Source organism: Tursiops truncatus, chromosome 16, assembly GCF_011762595.2.
Source record: "Tursiops truncatus isolate mTurTru1 chromosome 16, mTurTru1.mat.Y, whole genome shotgun sequence".
NCBI classification, from domain to species: domain Eukaryota; kingdom Metazoa; phylum Chordata; class Mammalia; order Artiodactyla; family Delphinidae; genus Tursiops; species Tursiops truncatus.
Window position 1 is genome coordinate 16344377 of NC_047049.1, and position 20672 is coordinate 16365048.

The 20672-nt window shown below is 48.5% G+C and overlaps 1 protein-coding gene across 10 annotated transcripts in view; it reads left to right on the plus strand.

Annotated features, from left to right (window-relative positions):
- NRAP (nebulin related anchoring protein) overlaps positions 1 to 20672 on the plus strand; it is a 76296-nt gene that overhangs the window by 41728 nt on the left and 13896 nt on the right. For 9 of the 10 annotated variants that reach the window (XM_073793956.1, XM_073793958.1, XM_073793959.1 and 6 more), the window contains 14 exons: positions 663 to 767; positions 1918 to 2025; positions 3597 to 3908; positions 5039 to 5143; positions 7235 to 7333; positions 8976 to 9080; positions 9796 to 9903; positions 10423 to 10536; positions 12220 to 12417; positions 14108 to 14212; positions 15469 to 15567; positions 17472 to 17576; positions 17914 to 18021; positions 18868 to 19179. In XM_073793956.1, coding sequence (XP_073650057.1) covers positions 663 to 767; positions 1918 to 2025; positions 3597 to 3908; positions 5039 to 5143; positions 7235 to 7333; positions 8976 to 9080; positions 9796 to 9903; positions 10423 to 10536; positions 12220 to 12417; positions 14108 to 14212; positions 15469 to 15567; positions 17472 to 17576; positions 17914 to 18021; positions 18868 to 19179 — 1983 coding nt within the window. The remainder of the gene's footprint in view (positions 1 to 662; positions 768 to 1917; positions 2026 to 3596; positions 3909 to 5038; positions 5144 to 7234; positions 7334 to 8975; positions 9081 to 9795; positions 9904 to 10422; positions 10537 to 12219; positions 12418 to 14107; positions 14213 to 15468; positions 15568 to 17471; positions 17577 to 17913; positions 18022 to 18867; positions 19180 to 20672) is intronic. The other variant, XM_073793961.1, reaches the window with a different exon arrangement.

The following is a 20672-nucleotide window of genomic DNA, read 5'->3' on the forward strand; positions in this document are numbered from 1 at the left end:
GTGTAGCTGCTACCATCTGGCCAGGACATTCCTACCTTTCCTTCCTAGAGGTCCAGGTACACCTGCCATGAAAGCATGCAATCAGCATAGTTCAGAGTCAGCAGAAAACCACTGCATGGAAACTCAAGCTGGGGAGTGGGAGAGGGTGGAAGAGAGAAAGAGCAGGAGTGATATGGTTTCCACAGAGGAGATGTTCACTCATGTTGCCTTTTTGGTTACTGTTCACTTTCCAGGTGTCAGTACCTGTGGAAACATTAGGTTTGATTATGGGGTGCAGGTGACAGGGGATGCTTCTTATTTTTCCCACCTGGGGAGTCTGTGCTCCTCTGAGCCCTCAGGTGGGTTACTTTTTGTGGCCATGGACACTGTGGATGGGGACAGCTTGGGGAAGTCGATGCCTCCTCAAGGGAAAGGTGTGAAAACGAAAACCTTAGAGGGGATCTCAGGTTGACGCCCCGGCTACATTCTCCTCCCGGCCCCTCACCGCTGCTGCTCCTTCCTGCATCACCTCTTCTGCGTTAAGCCTCGCTTCCTGCACGCTGCCAGCAGCATCAGGTCTGGTTGGTCTGGTGATGGACTTTCCACGTAAGACGCAGGGAGCTGAGCGGCCAGCCACCTCCTCCCTTGCCTCCTGCTTCTGACCCGGTGCTCTCTCCCTACAGGTGGTCTACAAAGCAGGGCACGAGCAGTCTGTCCATCAGTACAGCATCAGCAAAGACGAGCCTCTCTTCCTACAGGCCCAAGCCAACGCCGCCAATCTCAGTGAGGTACAGCCAGAGGGAGTGAGCAGCCCAGGGCTCTGCTTCCCTGCGTGTAGGCGCCTGGTCCACAGAACCCACCGGCCATGTCGGTGTGTCTGTGTCAGCTGAGGCTGCGTACGTCTGGTCATCGTAAACAGCTCGTGACCAGTATCTTAGGGGAGGGAAGACCAGCCTTTGGTAGGAATGAGCTGGTGGGAGATTTGAACCACTGACTCTAGGATGGGGTAGGAAGAAGTGGTTATTCCGGGACTGGAGTTAAAACAGCGTTAAGAGGGGAGTAAATAAGAGCTCAGACATTAGCTTCAAACTGCCTGGGTTTGATCCTTGTTTCTAACACTTACTAGGTGTGCAAGCTTAACCAGTTTCTTCTCTCTTGGTTGTCCCAAAATGGGACATGAGGGCACTCCTAGCCTCCTCGACATTAGGTCGCCTTGAGGCTTCAGCGAGCTGATATATGCAAAACACTCAGAGGAGTGTTCACAGGGCAGTTGTTCCTTAGACACGAAAGCTTGCACAGTTCCAGCTTTCCTTCTCTGTCTTCTAAGGGGGGGCCTTTCTTGGCTCTTCTGCTTGGCTCCCAGGTCTTTAGGGTCCTGATCCGAGGAATGGGTAGAGGGGAGAATTAGAAGGAGCAACAGAAGCTAAACTGATTCACACACAAAAATGGAGGGAGCCTTCCAGAAGAAAGAACTTGAAATCTGGAGGTGGGGGGCAGGACAAAAAATGGGAGGAACAAAGAAAAGACCCACATGGACTAGAGGCTGGGCTCGGAAAGGAAAAGGGGTGCAGCTGGAGCAGCTGCTGGGCTGGTGGGGTGTGTGGACAGAGATGGAGAAGAGAATTTTCAGCCATGCTGCTGTGGGTTGTGCAATGTTATTCCACCCGTGACAAGTCATTAAGACTGCCATGAAGACGCCTAGTATTTTCCAAGTCTTCTGGAGTTCAATTTCTGCCTCTTTTGGCCAAAGCCCTATGTGGCAAGAGGCCCTAAGGCAGGAACAAGAAGGTCTGGTTGTATTCCAGTTACAGGTTTCTCTGGCTCTCAGGGTTTCTACAGAAGGATGTAATAGGTGTTTGCCTCTTGGAGAGGTCACTGAAGAGTCTAAGTGAAGCCCTCTCACATGAGGATGATCTCTTGTCTCCTAAATCCCCTTAGAAACTGTATAAGAGCAACTGGGAAAAGCAGAAGGCGAAAGGGTTTGAGCTGCGTCTTGACTCCTTGGCCTTCCTGGCAGCCAAAGCCAAGAGGGACCTGGCCAGCGAGGTAAGCCAGTCCCCAGCTTGTGCTCGACACCACGGATCCTGACATTTACATCTGGGAGAGTCTGAAAGTGTCCTGGCAGGTTTTCAGTCTCTCTGAGCCTCAGGGGTCTAATGTGTAAGATGTAGATAAATATGACCACCTTGCAGTGAGATAATCGTTGAAGTGTCTGGTACACTGCCTGCTGCACACTGGCTTTTGGTAAGTCGTAACTGTTATTATGAGCAGTAGTAGTGTGAGTGGTAATCCAAATCACTCACTTTACAGATAAGCTGATGCCCAGAGACATTCCATGACTTTCTAAGGTTGTAGAGGCCTGCTCTGGTGTCGGATAGACTTGGGATAAAATCCCAACTCCATCACCTACCAGTTTGTGATTTGGGGCAGGTTGTTTAACCTTTCAAAATCTCAGTTAACTCATGGGTAAATTGGTAATTGCAAAATGGTTATGAGGAAATGAAATGAATTGAGGTATATTAAGTGTTCTGTAGTCCAGTGCTGTCTGTTATGAGTCTGATGTGAGATGAGGAGCCTAGGACAGAATGTAAGTCAAACTCTGCTTCCTTCATCGAGAAAGTCTTGCTTCCAAAAAAACCCCCAATATATATGCATGTATATATATTCTGTATCTATTGTGTATATATATATATATATATAGTATATGTATATACAGAAAATATATCCGTAAATGTATATAGGTATCAGCTGAACTAAACAGTGGCTTGGCAATGTGGTTGATTTCCGTTATGACACAAGCCCCTTATCTTATCAACTGGTAACATTTTACAAACCAGCACTTGTCTTCAGATGCACTTTGAGTGACACAGATTTATACCATGCCTGGCTCATCGTAAGTGTTCAATAAATTGTGGCAGATATTAATACCGTTGTTCTTGCTGGCAGATTTGAGAGTAGAGCCCAAGTCTCCTGATGGCCACGGTAATGATGAGGTTGAAATGATGCCACACACCAGTATTCTGTTACAGTTTTCAAAGCATTTCTATATTTATTCTTTTTTCGGATCCTCATTACTTTTGGCCTAGTGCTTTTTCAGGCCAATGTGCTCCCTTTTGCTCCCCATAACTCCTAAATATTTATATGTACCTCAGTTGTCTTTAATTTGAGCTTCTTTCTGAAACAGCAGTTGTATTTTAGATATTCCGTGTCTTTTCATTTTGTGATGACTTTCTCTTTATAATATTCTCACTGTTGCCAAAAAAGATTATACAGTGGCTTTCATGAAAGCAACAGGCCACTTAAAAATAAACCCAGATATACATAGAGAAAAGATAGAATTTCACCAGGAAATTGAGAAGACTGTTCTATAGCTGAACTTTCAGTTTAGCTCTGAGCTTTCTGGCAGTCCAGGTGTAAAAGGAAATAATGAGTAGTAATATTTTTTTTCACTCTTTGATCAAAGGAAATACATCAGTTGTTCTAAGGAGGCAAGCTTTCTGTGACACTAATTCTGATAGGATTCTGTTGTATGGCTTTGCTCTAACTTTCTTGCATGGCTTGATACTTAATTCCTTTAGGAGATGCTAATGTACCCCTGCTCTCTTCCTCTCATTTAGGTGAAGTACAAGGAGAACTATGAAAAGTCCAGAGGGAAACTCATTGGGGCTAAGGGTGCCCGGGGGGATTCGCAAATTAGCCACTCACTGCAAATGTCCAAGCTGCAGAGTGAACTGGAGTACAAGAAGGGATTTGAGGACACCAAATCCCAGTGCCACGTCCCCCTGGACATGATCCACCTCGTGCATGCCCGCAAGGCTCAGCACTTAGCCACAGACATAGGCTACAAGACGGCATCCCATCACTTTACAGCTTTGCCCACAGACATGAAGGTGGAATGGGCCAAGAAGGCTTACGGTTTACAGAGTGATGTAAGCTCTGTGTGTGGGTTTATGTGTGTGTGTGCTGGTGTTGGTGCCAGGGTTTTCCCAAACCCTTCAGGATGTCGTTTATTCTCTGAGATACCTGTTTCTGGATCCCTAAGTGGAAACATTTTAGCTTCCTAGTGCTTTAACTTTTACTCAAACTACGCCCATTTTAGATTCTATACTACCCCAAAAAATCATACAGTTACTCCTTTCTTCTTGGAATTCTGATCTACATATGTTTTCCGTATTTCTTTTTCTTGCAGGGCGGTGGCGACAGTGGGGTGGGAGGCATGTATTTGTGACCTTAACTGTGGCCTGCTCTGGGAGAGCATCCCTGGTACTCATTCTAATGCTGGTGGTCCCATTTTTAGAAAGGGCACCTTGCTAGTCGTCAACAACGCTCTCCCCTTTCTCGTTATATTCTTTCATCTTCGGTTGACTCTTGCAAGAGAAAGTGGGTGAACCGAACAGGCAGGTCAGTTGCAACCAGACTGTCACACGTGGGCTTGGGGTGGAGGCAGCGCAGACACACCCTTCCAGGTAGAGCTCTTTCCGGATCCAGAGGTGATATGCTAGTTTTAGAGACGTGTCCACTTAAATGGCTTTCCATTAAAAGTACTCCTTCAATGGCAAGGGAGAAAATGAGAACTACCCCCCGCCCCGCACCGAGCTTCCTAAGAAGGAACTGGCACCGTGGGAAGCCTCGAATGTCTTGTGATATTCCCTCAAATAGCTCCCCACCTGGGTTCTGTTGTGAATTCTCATTTTCTTCTCCCCTGCATGTCATTTTAAACAAGAGACCAGGCAAAGCAGACAGCGAGGACGGCCTTCTTCCGGAGGCCTGCGTGGCCCGTAATGAGGGATGCGGCTCATTTGGCTCCTGCGGCCCCACCCCCAATAGTGTCGGGCGGGGCCAAAGCCGCTGGCAGCGGGGCGGCTCCAATTAAGCGGGAAATTAATTTACATTTTGGAGCCCTACCTGTGACTGTGCAGAAATAGATAAGACAAAAGTGGCATCTAATTTGACTCAGCTGGCACCAGGGCGACATTGGGGAGCTGTTAACAGCCCTTTAAGTGTCCGCACACCAACAATGGCCTGCCTTTTTTTTTTTCTTTCCTTTCTCCTTTGTCAGAACCAATACAGGGCAGATGTGAAGTGGATGAAAGGCACGGGCTGGGTCGCCACCGGGTCATTAAATGTGGAGCAGGCGAAGAAGGCAGGAGCACTCATTAGCGAGGTGAGATTCCCTGACAGCGTGCAGCAGGCCTGGCTGCATTAGGCGTGCGGCATTTCTGTATAAAATTAAAATAATTTCCACTCAAAAGGCAAAGAAGAAGGCAAAGCTACATGAAAGGCCTCAAAACCCAGACTAAGGCTGGTAATTAGAGGGAAACTACATACCAAACACACCCCAGTAGGGGCCCAGAGAGCCCGGGCCAAAACAAAGTGGGTGACAAATGATATTATGAATAATAATGACAATCAAACAGAGCTCAATTGCTACCCAGCAACTCACCTTTTTAATGAAGCAACACGGGACAGGTGATAAAAAGATACATTTATTGCACCTAGAAAGCCCTTTTGTGACTTCACGCACATTTTCTCCCTTTCTTTCTGCAGCAGGCAGTGTAAACAGTTTTTGAATATTCATGTGGTGTCGAACACGTGACACGGTTCTGGTTCTTTTTTGTTGGAGGGTCTCATTCCTATCTGAATCTCACTCCCGTCTACTCGCAGCCAACCTCGCTGGACCCGAAGGCTTATGAAAGGAGCCCTTTCCTCGCATTTTAGGGCAGTATCCCTGAGCAGATCTTTTAAAGATTAGATCAGGGTTTCTCAACCTTGGCCCTGTGGACGTTTTGATAATTCTGTGCGGTGGGGCTGTCCTGGGCCTGGTGGGATGTTTGGCAGCCTCCCTGGCCTCTACGCACTAATGCTAATGGTACCATTTCCCATTATACACATCACTTAGACTTCGAGATGATTCCTTCGTGCATCAAAGTCTGGCATCCAAGGGATCTTTTTGGAACCATCTGTCCCACGGTGGTCTTAATCTTCTACCACATTTTGCAAACTTATTCAACAGATTTGCTTATCTTCCGTGCTTTATACTTAGTCCTCAAACTTCAGGAAGGCAAGACATCTTCCAGCAACTTTTCCCAACCATCTCATTCCAGCTTGGCACATGTCCAGTTTAGTGTCAAATTGGATTGGCCTCTAAATTTTCAGACAGAATGCCAGGCACCGTGAAAGAGCCACAGATGCACACACACCTGTCATTTAAAGCAGGAGTTAGCAAACCTTTTTTTGTAAAGGACCTGATGGTAGATATTTTTCATTTTGTGGGCCACACTGCTTCTGTTGTAACTGCTTACCTCTACCATTGTAGCATGATGCAACCATAGACAATACGTAAGTGAACGGGCACGACTGTGTTCTAATAAATCTTTATTTACAAAAACAGTTGATGGGTCAAATTCAGCTGGATATTGAACTGTCTTCTTAAGACAACCCAGTATACAAATATCCAACCCAATAAATAAGGAAGTGTTTCTAAAATAATTGTTTGATTGGAGAAAAGATATACTTCATAATCCCATTAAGATAGCCACTGTTTTCAGTCTACTGGAACTGTAATTAAAAAAAAAAAAGGAATGAATTGAAGCATAATTTTCAGAATACTTCAAAATTGGGTATCTAGGACTCTGTTAGCATTTGAATTTCTTGTAATTTTTTTTTGTCTTACTCAGTCTCTTTCAAACTGTATGATGACTCCTTTCAATAATAGCACCCTTTTTCTTATAACACTTATAGAATTATTGTGTATGTTAACTGACCCGGTTTCTAAAGTGATTAGATAATGTACAGTCACTGACTTAAATGCAAGGGTTTTGACTCTGGTAATCTCTGCCCAGTTCTTTTGTGGAAGGAAAATGGAAAACTTCAGCTGATCAATGTAACTGTGAGTGTTCTTTCTTGCTTGGGAGACCCGAACTAAAATATGTAAACAACTGCAAGACAGTATTTGAAGGCTATATAAAAAATCCTTCACTAAGTGTGTATCCTCTAGTATTTTACTGGTATAACCTAATTTTGAGATGTTTTCTTTGCACCAGGTAGAAATACTTTAATGTTAATTGACACGAGGTTATTCTTAAATTGAAACAAATATTAACCTGAAGGCACCTAGGATATAAAGATGGAGGAAGCCGAATAATAATTATGTTCACAAATTCACTCTAATCTCAAGCAACCTATGATTTTCTCTTTCAAATGGCATGAAAGAACAGCACAAAATTCACAGCTTTGATCTTTTTCTGCTCAACAGAAGAAGTACCGTCAGCATCCAGATGCTTTGAAGTTTACCAGTATTAAAGACACTCCGGAGATGGTCCAGGCCAGAATTAGTTACACCCAAGCAGTGGATGTAAGCGATAATGTATATGCATTCCGACTCTAAGAGTGGGCTCTTCTTTCAACCCTGCGATTGAAGCCCAGGGGTTCTTGGCTTGCTCCTTCTGTTGTTCTAAGGATGAAGGAGCTTCTTATCCTTTGTTGAGGGCTCACCTTAGTGGCGGGGCCTCCTCATCAGGATGTAGATGGGTGTTACCGCTGCTCTTAGGATGCCAAGGAGGGCTCCACCACCCCACTGCCCCATGCTTTCACTCCTCCCCATTTGCACGTCTCCGGGATTTGTCTGTGGTCGAGGTCTTTTCCCCTCTCCTTTTGTTTCGAAGCATTGTTTTCGGACATGGGACTTCTGGGCGAAATTCTTGGTAATTATAACACCTAGGAATTAGAATGCCTAGGGCTCCTTGGGACACACGGCAGGAATTCTTGCTTTCGGAATTCTCCCAAAGACTTTGAAAAGGATTTGGGTCTGATTTATGTACCTTAGACTAACTCTCGAGCCATTTCCCATACTCCCTTTATAAAATGAAGCCGAGATCTGGCCTTTTGCCCTCTCAGCGCAGGGTTCCTCGTAAACTAGACGGAATGATGAGGTCCTCTAAAAAATTCATGTTAAGACGTGGATTAGCCCTGGCCGACTGATTCTACTGAGAGGGGCCCCCAGGTCATTGCGCAGGGTGGACGTGCCTTTTAAATATCTTCAGACCATTTAACTTGCCATGGGGGAAACTGACAAAACTTGGTGGGGAGGGCTTTCAAAATGTCTCCCTTGCTTCCCCGTTGAACAAATTATTCCTGTTGGGCCTTATTCGACAGGCATTCTGAGATGGCTTGAGTGCCTGTCAGAATATGTTATGGGATGATTTACAAACTTACGGGTTTAGAAATGTATAATTTCTTGACCATCACGCCTTCAGAAGCAGGTTTAATTCTGAGAAACACAGATGGTCAAACAAGAGCTTTTGTATGGAAAAAAAAAAAAAAAAGAAAATAGCTGCTTTTTTCCTTATCCTAACCAACTCTAGGGGGCACTGCTGTGATACGTAGAAACTTGGACACATCTGATAAGATTTGGGATGGAAAAGCCTGGTTTAGAAACTTTCTCTGGTGGCAGATGCCAACTCCACGTGTCATTGCTAACTACTAGAATTATCATAAGCCCAGATAAGAGTTCTAGATGAAGAGCGCCCCAGACCCACCCAGGAAACGTTTATTAGCACAAGATTCCTTGAGGTGGCGGGAGGGTAGGAGGGTAGAAGGTCCAGAGAAAAGCTCGCCTGTGGAAGAGCCATTTTCTCTTGTGCCTGCTGAATTTTGATGTCCTTTCCTAGCTTGTAGTTAATAACGAAATTACTAGATGTTAACCAGCCATCATTTTCTCATCTGACACCCGTCTCAGCGGTGTGCTACAAGTGGAGTATTAACTGAGAGGGAAGTTTCAGCCTGTCATGTTCTGGGCTGGGAACTAGAACTCCGGAGGGAATGAAGTGCATGTCACCGCGCTTAGCCGTACGAGCCAGGGAGAGGCAGGGCGCCCAAGATCTTGTCTCTGTGTGGAGGTGGCAGCTGCAGTGCCCTTGTCTCCTGGAGTGTAACTTGGCTGACGGCTGTATGGGGGAGGCTTCTGGGTTTAATGCAAAACCTCTCTCCATCCACAGAGGTTATACAGGGAACAAGGAGAAAACATAAAGCATCATTATACACAGACAGCAGATCTCCCGGAAGTCCTGCTGGCCAAGCTGAATGCCATGAATATCAGTGAGGTGAGGCTAATGGAGGAGGGGGGGCTGGTTTTAATTACTGGAGGTTCAGGGACCTGCACAGTTGTACTGCATCCCATGCTCAGAAGCGTCCTGTTCTTCCACACTTGGTTTAATGCTCTGCTGTCACCATGTTGAAATCTGTTGAGATTTCTGAACAAGGGGCCCTATGTTTTCCTTTGCACTGGGCCCTGCAAATTATGTAGCTGGTCCTGCAGAAGATTCAAGCTCATTGATAAGGATGAGACTAGGAAAACTTCCTGAGTGCAAAGGACATTTGTACTGAGGGGCTGGAATATGGGAGCATCGGAATATAGACATCCAGCCAAAGAGAGACTTGGGAGACTTAACTCTTCCCTTCCGTCATCCCTATCAGCACCCGCTTTCCTCTTCTTCAGTAGAGACAGTCGTTCATCTTTATTCTCCATCAAGAGCTGTGCCCACGCAGCCCCATGCCTCCTTCTTCCCATCAACTGCTGCTCAGAGCGATCTGGTTCTGACTCCAAAGCTCTTGGTTTTTAAACCCACCCCCATGGCTCTCCCCTCCAGGGGTGGACATAGGCAGGATCCAACTCTTTGTTGGTTTTTGCTAAGCTACAGTGATCTCTCACTGGGGGAAAAAAACTCCACAAGAAACCAGATTCTCGTTTTGATAATGGGAGTTCAGGAAACCACCAGGTTACGGGAGGGTCTTTATTGGTGCACATCTTCTCGACAGACGCGTTACAAGGAATCCTGGAGCAAACTTCGAGACGGTGGCTATAAACTGAGATTGGATGCCATTCCGTTCCAGGCGGCAAAGGCTTCTGGTGAAATCATAAGTGATGTAAGCCTCCACCTCCATTCCTAGGACAATGTTGAATCCTCACCAATTTTTATTCCCTTTGCCCCTAACCCCTGCCTTCTTTTGCCTGTGGATAACATCCTCTGCTCTCCCAACTGACTGTGAGAAGGAACATGCCTTACAACAACAGCAAAAATCCCCCAGCCAGGGTACAAAGCTGATGCTGGACTGTAAATATGGACCCCCGGCAGATGAAATGCACCCTCCACCAAGCGCTTTCCTAAAGCAAGTCCACGTGAAGAGACTGTTAACAATGTACCCACCTTCCTCCAGTGTGGGCGGCCCAAGCGCTCTCATGTCCTGCCATTTCATATCCCAGCCCTTTAGTCATTGGGAGGCTTGCATATGAAAGAATAGGCCTTTTGACGACTCCCGCGCCTTTTCTTTTAACTCACCCAGTTACTGTCAAAAGAACAAAACATTTTCACCCAATACCCACCTCTTCCATTCCGTGTCCCTTGTCCTCGAGCTGTTACTCTCTCCCGCTCTCTTTCCCTTTAGTACAAATACAAAGAGGCATTTGAGAAAATGAAAGGGCAGATGCTCGGCTCCCGGAGCTTGGAAGATGATATCAGCCTTGCGCATTCAGTGTACGCGAGCTCTCTGCAGAGCCAAGTAAGTGGGAGAGAACGCAGTGGAGCGGGGGGCCCCCCACCTAATGACGCACAGCCGGCAGCTATCCTGTGTCCTTCCGGTTGAGGGTATTGGCTCTGTCCTAGCTAGCTAGGTGGCGTGGTCAGGTCCCTTGGCCCCTCTGGGTTTCAGCTTCTTCCTCAGTCAAGTGAGAGATAGGACTACTTGACCCCTTAGCTCCCTTCCAGGCTGGACATTCTAGGGTTTTGACCAGTGACCACACATGGGGGCCTGTGGGCTGGATTTGGACTGCAGAGGTGTTCTGTTGGGTCTGCAGAGCAAATTAATTGCAAACCTTGCAAAACGGAAAACTTTACGTAAAAGTTTTAGACTTCTGTGCAGAAGCCAGACCTGGATTCCTCAAGGCTACTGTTGAGGTTGATTACTGAGAGCCCCATTTAGAAGGGATCTGTACTCTCCTAGTCATGCAGCCAACCCCTCCCCCCCCCACCTTCACTCATTTATGCTACCTGTCTGGTCTCTGGTGGCATCTGAGTTTGCACCCCTTGATTTGATCCCCTGGATGCCGGCACGTGTGTATACGGTATCTCCTTGCCCATACGTGAGTTGGCTAGTGGCTGTGATGAAATCAAATGTGTGTCCAACATGTAGCAGAGGACTAAACATTTTACACGCAGTGTCTCATTTAATCATCAACTTATTTCTAGGAGCATCACTTGTTCATCCTGGTTACTGATAAGGAAACCTAGACTCTGAGTGTCTCAATCCCTTGCCCAAGGTCAGCTTGCAAGGGCCAGACTAGAACGTGCAGCTAGCTCGCCATCGCATGCTCTTTCCACAGTTTCACACGTTCTCGTCTCTTTTGTTCCCTGCCTCAGTTTCCCTGTTTCTAACACTTCTCTCTGCTTTCGGTACTGGGGCGGGATTGGACATGAATTGTCCCTGGCCGTATGCTAGGGGTGGGGAGGGTGCGCGGAGGTGGGGGTCGGAGGTTAGGGATGAGTGGCTGGAGCTTGGAGGGCAGTGGGAAGGGTGGAGGAAGAGGCGGCGCTTATGCGTCTGACTCCCCAGAAAGCCCAGAGTGAGCTTTGTGGACCTTCAAACGCTCCTCCGAGGACTGGGGCAGAGCTTGAGGTCTGGAAATGGGCCTCTCCCTTCCCCCCTCAGGATGCATGTTGGGCTCTTGGGAATACCCACCCCTCAGAACTGGCTTTTCAAGCATCTGCCCACTGCTCCTGGCTCCCAGATTTACTGGGACGTCATCTGATGTCTGAAGAAGCTCTCCGTTACCTAGCATGAGAGGAGAACCCCTGGTGTCTCAGTCTGAACTTGAGAGGGTGATGGGGAGAAAGCGTGTGGAGCAGGCGGCGGCTTAGCCATGTGTCTTCTTGCCTCTGGAAAATGGGAAGATCTAAGGACTTGAGCAAGGGAACCACTGACATTATATCTGTCCCTTGAACTTCCGTATTTTCCCCAAGTAGGGGAACCATGGGCCTTGATCATCCAAGAGCTGGAGATGGTGAGTGGCAGGACCTGGAGACGAGCCCTGCTTGTTAAGCCAGTCGCTGCAAGAAAGGAGCCCTGGCCCTGCCAGGAAAGCCTCCTGGGCTCACCTGGGACAATCGCGTCGCATTGCTCTCCCTCATGGTCCTGATGCAAATGGCGGCTTTGAAATAGCTGCTATTGATCTGTCTGCCCATCTAGGTGAATTACAGGAAAGACTTTGAACACTCAAAGGCACAGTTCCATCTGCCATTGGACATGGTAACACTGGTGCACGCCAAGAAGGCTCAGACCCTGGCCAGCGACCAGGACTACAGACACCCACTCCCCCAGTATACGTCCTTGGCCGAGGACCTGAGGCTCAGCTGTGCCAAGAAAGCTCACAGGTTGCAGAGTGAGGTAAGGGGACCGGGCCTCTCTCTCCAGGCTCTTTTCCTCTTAAATCTGACCGTGAGGCAGTGACCCACAAACTGCTGGTGGCTCAGTGGGGCTTCTGGAGATGAGGAATCCCGTACCTGGGTTTCCTTTTAAAGTTCCTGCCTAGCTCTTCATAAGCACAATTGCACAGATCTATTAACAGCAACGACAGCAGTTTATTGAATACTTCTGCTGAATTCCGAGCACTGTGTTTTCAGGCATTATCTCATTTAATCCTCCAAATGACCCTATATCGGTACTCTTTATCCCCATTTTACAGAGAAGCTATAGTGAGTCTCAAAGAAGTTAAATAGCTCGTGCAAGATCATAAAACTATAAATGAGAAAGTGGGTGCTGGGACTTGGATGGTGTCCAAGGAAGACGCTGTCAAGGCTTATGGTTTTGCACGTTCAAGACTTGCCAACGGTGTTGCCTCTGGCCCCAGCTTGAGCTGGGGGTTCTTCTTGGTGCATATGTTCCCGGGCCACCCAACTTCGGAAGAGGCCTGAGATCTGCTGGGAGAGTTGCTCAGAGCCCCTTTGGAACTGACCCACTTCAGGCAGAGGAGAGTGTTGGGCAGAGGGCAGGGAAATAAGGGTCCCAGAGACCCTTCCTGAGTCCTCCCAAGGAGTCTTGGAGGCCTTCACGCCCCCCCCCCCACCCCAATGAGGGCATTTCTAGCTCATGCCACCTGTTTTCTGAAGCAGGCAGGCCCGGGAGCGTTGGGAAGCGTTGGAGGATGTTCTCACTCCCAAGGAGATACAGAATGTATCTTCCCAACAGGCAGCAGCATCCTTTTTGGTACTCGCCTCATCTCCCAGCTTGCCACCACGTTTCCGTGCCGGGAGATTTGCAAGTAACGGACCTCTGCTGGAAAATAAAACAGTCCCCCCAGAACCCTCTTTCTGGTTTGGCAGGGCCTGAGAGCTGAGTGGTGCTCAGATCCAGGTTACTGTTGTCCACTGGAATTTTCCGCCTGTGTACAGCGTTTACTAAGTGACATAAACTGTCAGGAACCCGACAGCAGGTGGAGGAACGAGGGAGCAGCCACGCTCAACTCAGGGGCCCGTTTGTCACTTGAGCAGGGCCCTGGCTTCCCCTGCCTCTCGTTGCCATAGCAATTGGAAGGCGGCACGCACCGGGGCGCCTCGGTGGCCGAAGGGGAGTGAACTTGGGGCTCCCTTTAAACTGTCAGCCCAGACCCCTCAGGTACACACACCGCCTCCACCCACACAGACTCGGGCCTTTGCCAGATTATTCTGGATTCATTTATTAGTTCTTTCTTAACCCATGATTAATTAATGCCGCCTTCTGCTGCTGGGTTTTGTTTTGAAGACCCATTAAACCATTTCCACATTTGCCCCAAGACAGCTGACTTTCTAACCACAATCCGCTCCAGCGTTTATTTTTTGATAGCCCACATTAAAATAAAAATCCGCCAAGCATCCCTCTAACAGCTACGGAGACAAGTGACAGCAGAATTATTTTCTTCTGACCTACATTTTTGTCTCCCTAATGAGCATTTAAGTAAGAAGCGTGTGTGTATTTGCTGAGTGTGATGTATCTGGAGAGACTGCCTTGGCCTTGAGCTCTGATTATGATGCTGTCTGTCGTGGGTCCTTCCTCATTCTGCGAGCCTGGCTTTTCTGATTCCTCGTGTTGTTCCTTGTAGAATTTGTACCGGTCGGACCTGAACTTCATGCGAGGCGTTGCCTGTGTCATTCCAGGCACGTTAGACATTGAAGGGAGAAAGAGAGCATCTGAACTCATCAGTGAGGTAACCAGAGACCAGGACGGGTTGGGGGGTGTCAAGTATATTCCACGGTAGAGGTTACACAACAATCTGTTTGTTTCTTACTAAAGCCAGTTAGATGCTACACTGTTAGCAGTGGCAGCTCACCCAGCCTCTCTCCTTACTCCCTTCTCCATTCAGACTGGATGCCGTTTAAGATAGCTTTGCAGATCTCGAGCCAGTTCCTATATTAACATATAAGAATTATTTGCTGGATCCTAAGATGTACTTTCCTAGGGTCCCTTTGAAGAGTGGCTTGTGGTACAATGAAAAGAGGGTGGGCTTTGGAGACACATGTAGTGACTGAAATTGCAGGCCAGTACTCATTTGCTGTGTGACCTCAAGCCAGTCACCTGCCCTCTCTGAGCCTCAACCTCTTAATCAGTCAAATGGGAATGCTCAGACCTCTCTCATTTAGTTTTTGTGAGGGTCAGCACTAATCTAAGCCCTGTGCTTCTCTGGCGGCTGTATATGAAATGGTGGCTATAAGCTTGGTGGTAACTTCTTGGTAAATTACCGAAGTCTGGAATTCTAAGCTCTCTGAACTCCTGAGGAATCTTGCCCACCCCTGGGAGGGCTCTGGGATTTCCATTCACGGTAGATAGGCATAATGGAAGGCACTGCAAGCAAAAGGCGATCAGCGTCCAGCCTGGGTGCCTCAGAATGGCTCACGCATTGATTAGAAGCTCTGAGCAAGCGGAATTGGCCTCACTGTGGGAGTTGAGATTTAATTTTGTGCTTTGCTTTTCCAATGAAATCTCTAAAGCGAGTGGTTTCTAAACCTCATGGTGCATCAGAATCCCCTTTGGAACTTAAACAAAGTACAGAGCCCACTGACGATTTACTGAATCCCATCCCCTGGAGTGGCATACAGGCATGTGGATTATTTTAAGCTGCACGGTTGTTTCTGGTACCCCCCCAAAGCTGAGGAGCCCAGGGTTTCCAGCGAGCAAAGGAAATTTGGGAGCAAAACGTGAATTTCTATAGTTGTGTTCACATTCGTAGCAAAGGACTAGATCTCCCTTTCCCATTGATAAGTATCTGATTCCATCCGTCCTCTCCTCTCTGCTGCTTCATCCCACTGGGTTCTGAGGTCACAAGAGCAGGGGACGGACTGGATTCTGGGCCACAGACTAGCAGCCTTTGCAAAACGAGGTTTTATAGCTAGTGCTTAATGAGCATGTTCTTCTGCTGCTTTTGCCTCTTACCTTGTCTTCTTATTGCCTCGTGTGTGAGCTCAGAGTAAATATCGTCAGCATCCCCAGTCATTCAAGTACACGGCCGTGACAGACACTCCCAGCCTCACTCATGCAAAACTCAGCAACCAGATTACAAACGAGGTAAAATCTTCAGACGGCTTTGGGATGGGCTTTTTAAAAACTGCTGGATTGCTAAAAAATATGTGTGAATATTTGTGGGATTGGCGGGGGTCGCGGGAAGGATGGGTGTTTGCATGGAAAGAAAAGAATGTCATTAGATGGAGCCTCAACAGTTTCCAGAAGGAAAAAAGGCCCAGGAAGAAATCTGGTTTAGTCTGTCGTCTCGCCCCCCAAATGTGGTCACGGACCGACGGCATCAGCATCCCCTGGGAGCTTGTTAGAAATACCAAACCTCAGGCCCCACCCCAGACCCACCGAATCCACATGGTCATCTAACAAGATCCTCACGGGTTTCCTTTGCACGTTAAAGTTGGAGACGTGCTGGGCTGCCATTCGTCTGTTCTAGCTGGGCACATATTGGCTCATCATTTCTCCACTGTCATTCTGATGATGATGATGGGAAGGATTTGTGGTTGTCCGGGGACAGTGTTACAGTGTGATGTTTGCCAAGCTTCTTAGTTCTCTGCTTCCTCTTCTCACTCACCACTTACCCAATTATCATTTTAATATTCTAGCAGAGGGGTGGGTCCCAGGGGAAAGAATCTCACTCCATAAAATCATCATTCCCACTCTACTTCTTCTTAGTGGCCCTCTGACAAGTTTGAAATATCGAGTGAGCTTGGCAGAGAATGAAATTTCGTTTTTAAAATTCTCCTTCTGACTCTAACTTTTCCAAGTCAGTGGAGATTTGGGTCTTTACACATTAGTTCCAAGCTTGGGATAAGAAAATCCAAAGGGCTGTGTAGCGTGACATGATCAAGTTAAAATTCCCACTGAACCTTTCTTGCCTGCTTTGTCACTGGGGTGCTGAGGGGTAACAGTGCCTCCTGCAGTGGCCTCTGGCCCTGGAGGACTCAGCAACCACAGATCCAGTTCTAATCACGAGAGCAGATGTTTTCACAACGGCTGAGGCCGTGCAGCGCAGCAGTGGTGTGAGTCTGCCCGTGGGAGGATCCCGGGATTTTAGTAAAGGATGCAGACTGGGGTTTGGGAACCTCCCTTCCAACCGGCAGAGCTTCTCCTAAATTTCCCAGATCCTAGTATTGTCTTTACACTGTGTCCTCAGCAAAAAAAAAAAAGTCTGCAATGGGAAGAACCACGATAGTATTCTTAAAGGTGCTTTTCTTCCCTCGGCCTATTATTGAGCAAAGTATAGGGAAGGGGGAAAATATGTTTTCTTTTACCCATCTTAGGTTGTCGGCTGGGGCTCTGTAACAAAAGATAGATTAACAAGAGAAAAGCATACAAATGTATATAATATAGGCTTTAGGTGGTGCAGGAGTCTTCACAAGGAAATGGAGTCCAGGAGGGAGGGACGGTTAAACCTGAGCGTTTTTATTCTAGGTTTGATGAAGAGTGGACGGTCGTGGGAAAATGTGTGGGGCAAAAGGGGGTGAGCTAAGGGCAGGGAACTGGGGGACACTTAGCGAGGTCTGTTTGTTCAAATGCCTCTCGGTCCTTCCGAGGTCAGAGATGAGCTTGTTCCTTCCCTGTGTCAGAGGGAGGGCAGCTCCCACAGGAGGGGAGAAGGTCAGGGAGAGGTCTTCCATCTCCTGCTGCTTCCAGCTTCCTTCAGCTTAACATACGCACTATGCCAAGGTACCATATATTGGGGTAACATGTCCTGAACCCCATCACAAGCAACTTGCAGTTTCTTCCCCATTCCTTTCACAGCACTCAATTTGACTCATTAAGGACTATCTCTGTTGAAAAAAAACATCTTCTCCAGGCTGAAGGTGTACCCATGACCCAGCGAGTGGCCTTTCACAAACGTATTTCCCAATTGCAAAGGAGGGAACTTCAGCCCTGCAGAAATGCACAGCACTTACCTTCTTGCCTTTTTTTTTTTTTTTTCCCCTGCCCAGCGCCTCTATAAAGCAGCAGGCGAGGACGCGAGACACCAGTACACAATGACCCTGGGCCTGCCCGAGTTTGTCCGAGCGAAAACAAACGCAGCCAACCTGAGTGATGTAAGCCTTTCCCGTTGCTGAGGTGGAGATGTGCTCCAGGGCCACATGTGTCTGTGATGGGACCTAACAGTGACCCTGGTGACTTTCACAGAAACTTTAAACAATGTATCCTGTAGACACTCATGTGAAATATACCTTACACAGATGTGTTGATACCTGCGTGTCAGAGCCCACTTCCGAGAGGGTGCTAATGAGATTTTCTTTGCAAAATCGAAAGCTTTTGCTTGTCAGGAATTGATTCTGGAACACCACGCTACAAATAAAAGGGGGTAGCATTTGTTCTTTGAGCCATGTAATTTTTTTTTTTAAAGAAGATCTACATGTGTTCCTACCGTAGGCAAAATACAAGGAGTCTTGGCGGAATCTCCGTGTTCAAGGCTACAAGCTGACAATAGACGCCCTCCCCTTCCAGGCGGCTCGGGTCTCTGGAGATATAGCCAGTGATGTGAGTTGAATGATATGACCTTCCATCCGGCCTAATTTCTGTTAACTTCATGTAAAACAATGTCTACGGCTGATTTTCCTGAATTAAAGCAAATCTAGCAGCATGTGAGACAGGATGTCACCTGCAGAATATATTAGTTATGAATGAGATTCTTTGACGGAGAGAGGGAAAGAAAGGCCCTGTTAATCAGAAGCTAAATGCAGGCAAAAGTCTCTAGCAGGAAGAAGATTACGATTTATTTCTAATTGCAGTGTCTAGGCAACGATCTCCCCGTAATGTGTGAACTGTCCGTTTTCTAACTCCACCCAGAATTAGAAAGAGAACTCGCAGTAGAGATTGTGATTCTGCTTCTCTGTCGTTTCCCGCGTCGGCAGTAGCATTTTCAGCTGTGTTTCAGCCACTCTGTTGATAGCATCCATAGCTTTGGGACATGAAGGTGACTTTGTTTCCCACAAACAAATCGCAGAAAATGTAGACTTCAAATAAATGGATCCTGTCTTTGGGGTTTGATGTTTTGTCAAGTGCAGGGGGATAAAGCACAAGTTTCTCTTTTACCCTTTTTGATAAATTCCTTTTGGGCACAGGACAAGTAAGGGGAGGGGGCCCCTCACTTTGGTTCTAAGGATCTGGTTTTAATTAGATGGGAGGAAGGGAGCAGTGTTTCCACTGTTCCTCCCCCAGGGAGGAAGCCGTGCTCTCAGGCCAGCCTCACTGTGGTTTTGCTTATAATCATCTCCTCCTAGTGTAAGAACAGGTGATTTTCTTACAGTCTGCAAGGAAAACGCATAAACGAAATGTAAGCGTCCCAAATGCCAGCCCCTGACCGCCTGGTCCCCCACCTTCCAGTTTCTCTACAGGCACGACTTTGTGAAGGAGCGAGGGAGGCTGATCGGGGCCCAGAGTGTGAGAGACGACCCCCGGCTCCAGCATTGCCAGCGGATGGGCCGGCTGCAGAGTGAGCTTCAGTACAGGAGGGAGGCGGCGGGCAACAGAGCCCAGTGCCACCTGCCCATGGACATGGTGCCCCTGGTCCACGCCAGGAAGGCCCAGGCCCTGGCCAGCGACCGCGACTACAGGACACGGTGCCACGAATTCACGGCACTGCCCGAGGACCTGAAGATGGCCTGGGCCAAGAAAGCTCACGCCCTGCAGAGTGAGGTAGGAGCGGGGGGTCCGTGGGTCACACATCAGTCCCCGACCTTCCTCCTCCCGCCAGGCCTGCGTGTAAATCTCTGCTTCTTCCTTAGCCTTTCGGATCCCCCAAACGATTTGCTTGGTCTGTGCCATCTAGGTTGGAATGGTTGGAATTATTCAATCAATCAACACATATTTGTTGAGCACCTACTATGTGGCAGGCATCCCTCAAGGCCCTGGGGATACAGCAGTCAACAAAAGAGGCTAAAAATACAACAGTCAACAAAAGAGTGTAAAAACTCCCGGGGTCACGGAGCTTCCGTTCTGTGGGAGGGAGATAAAGTATAAGTGAGGCGTGTAGTACGCCAGATGGAGAGCGGGGAAGTTGGGTCGGGGGGTGTGAGTGTGTGTGTGCGACTTAAAATGGGGGTCAGGGTAGCTCTCACTGCAAAAGTGACATTTGAACAAAGCCCCTGAGCGGCAGCAGCCTCAGCGTATTTGAGGCTGGAGTGAAGCAAGCGTGTGGGTGGGTGAAGAGGCTGTCGCAGGGGATGGGGATGGGGTCCGAGACAGAGGCTCAGGGCTAGACTGTGTGCAGTAGGCGTGGGGGTGAGGCGAGGAGAAGAACTGCCCCCAGAGCTGACACCCACCGACTGCTTTGCCGGTGCCGGCACCCTCGCTACCGCACTTTGGGGTGGGGGCCATCGCTGCTCCTGTTTCACAGGCGAGGTCGCGTGGGAGGGGCCGAGGCAGGACTGCCTCCAGAGCCCACACTCCCAGCCCTCCCGCCATCTGGTGCAGGGGAGTCACGCTTCCTACGAGGCAGGTGTGGACGCTGAGGCCCAGAGAGAGGAGGCCCTGGCCCACGCAAGGTCATCAAGCCTGTAGGTGGGTAGCGCCAGCCACTGCCCCCATGGTGGAAGGCTCTGGAGTCAGTCCCAGGCCACTCCAAGCCTCGGCTCCCTCAGCCGGGCCGGGGCCGCGGTGAAAATGTGGTCACGGTCAGCACTTACCAGGCACGTGCGCGTGGCAGGCTCTGCACCACGCGGGCGTCCGTGCATCGTCTCCCCAGCCCCGCGGCTCCCCTAGGAGGAAGGCGCTCTCACGTTAGAGCAGAACCCAAGGGGCTGTGGTCACATCAGTCCTTATCATCCATATCAGGGTTTCCCAGCTCAGGCCCTTTTGACCTTTGGGGCTGGATGCTTTGTCACGGGGGCCTGTCCTGTGCACTGCAGTGTCCCTGGCCTCTACCCTCTACATCCCACAGCACCCCCTTAGCGTGACAATCAAAAATGTCTCCAAATATTGCCAAATGCACCGGGGGACAAATCTTCACCCGATTGAGAACCCGGTTCTCAGTTGAGGGCTGGTCTATATGAGGCACTGAGCATGGTGCCTTGTCTGCAGGAACACGCCAGTGGGTGTGAGCATTTCGGGCTATGTTCTCCACCAAGCCTTCCGACTCTGGTGGCCTTCAGGGAAGCGGCTGCTTCTAGTTTGGTTATATTGCACAGGAG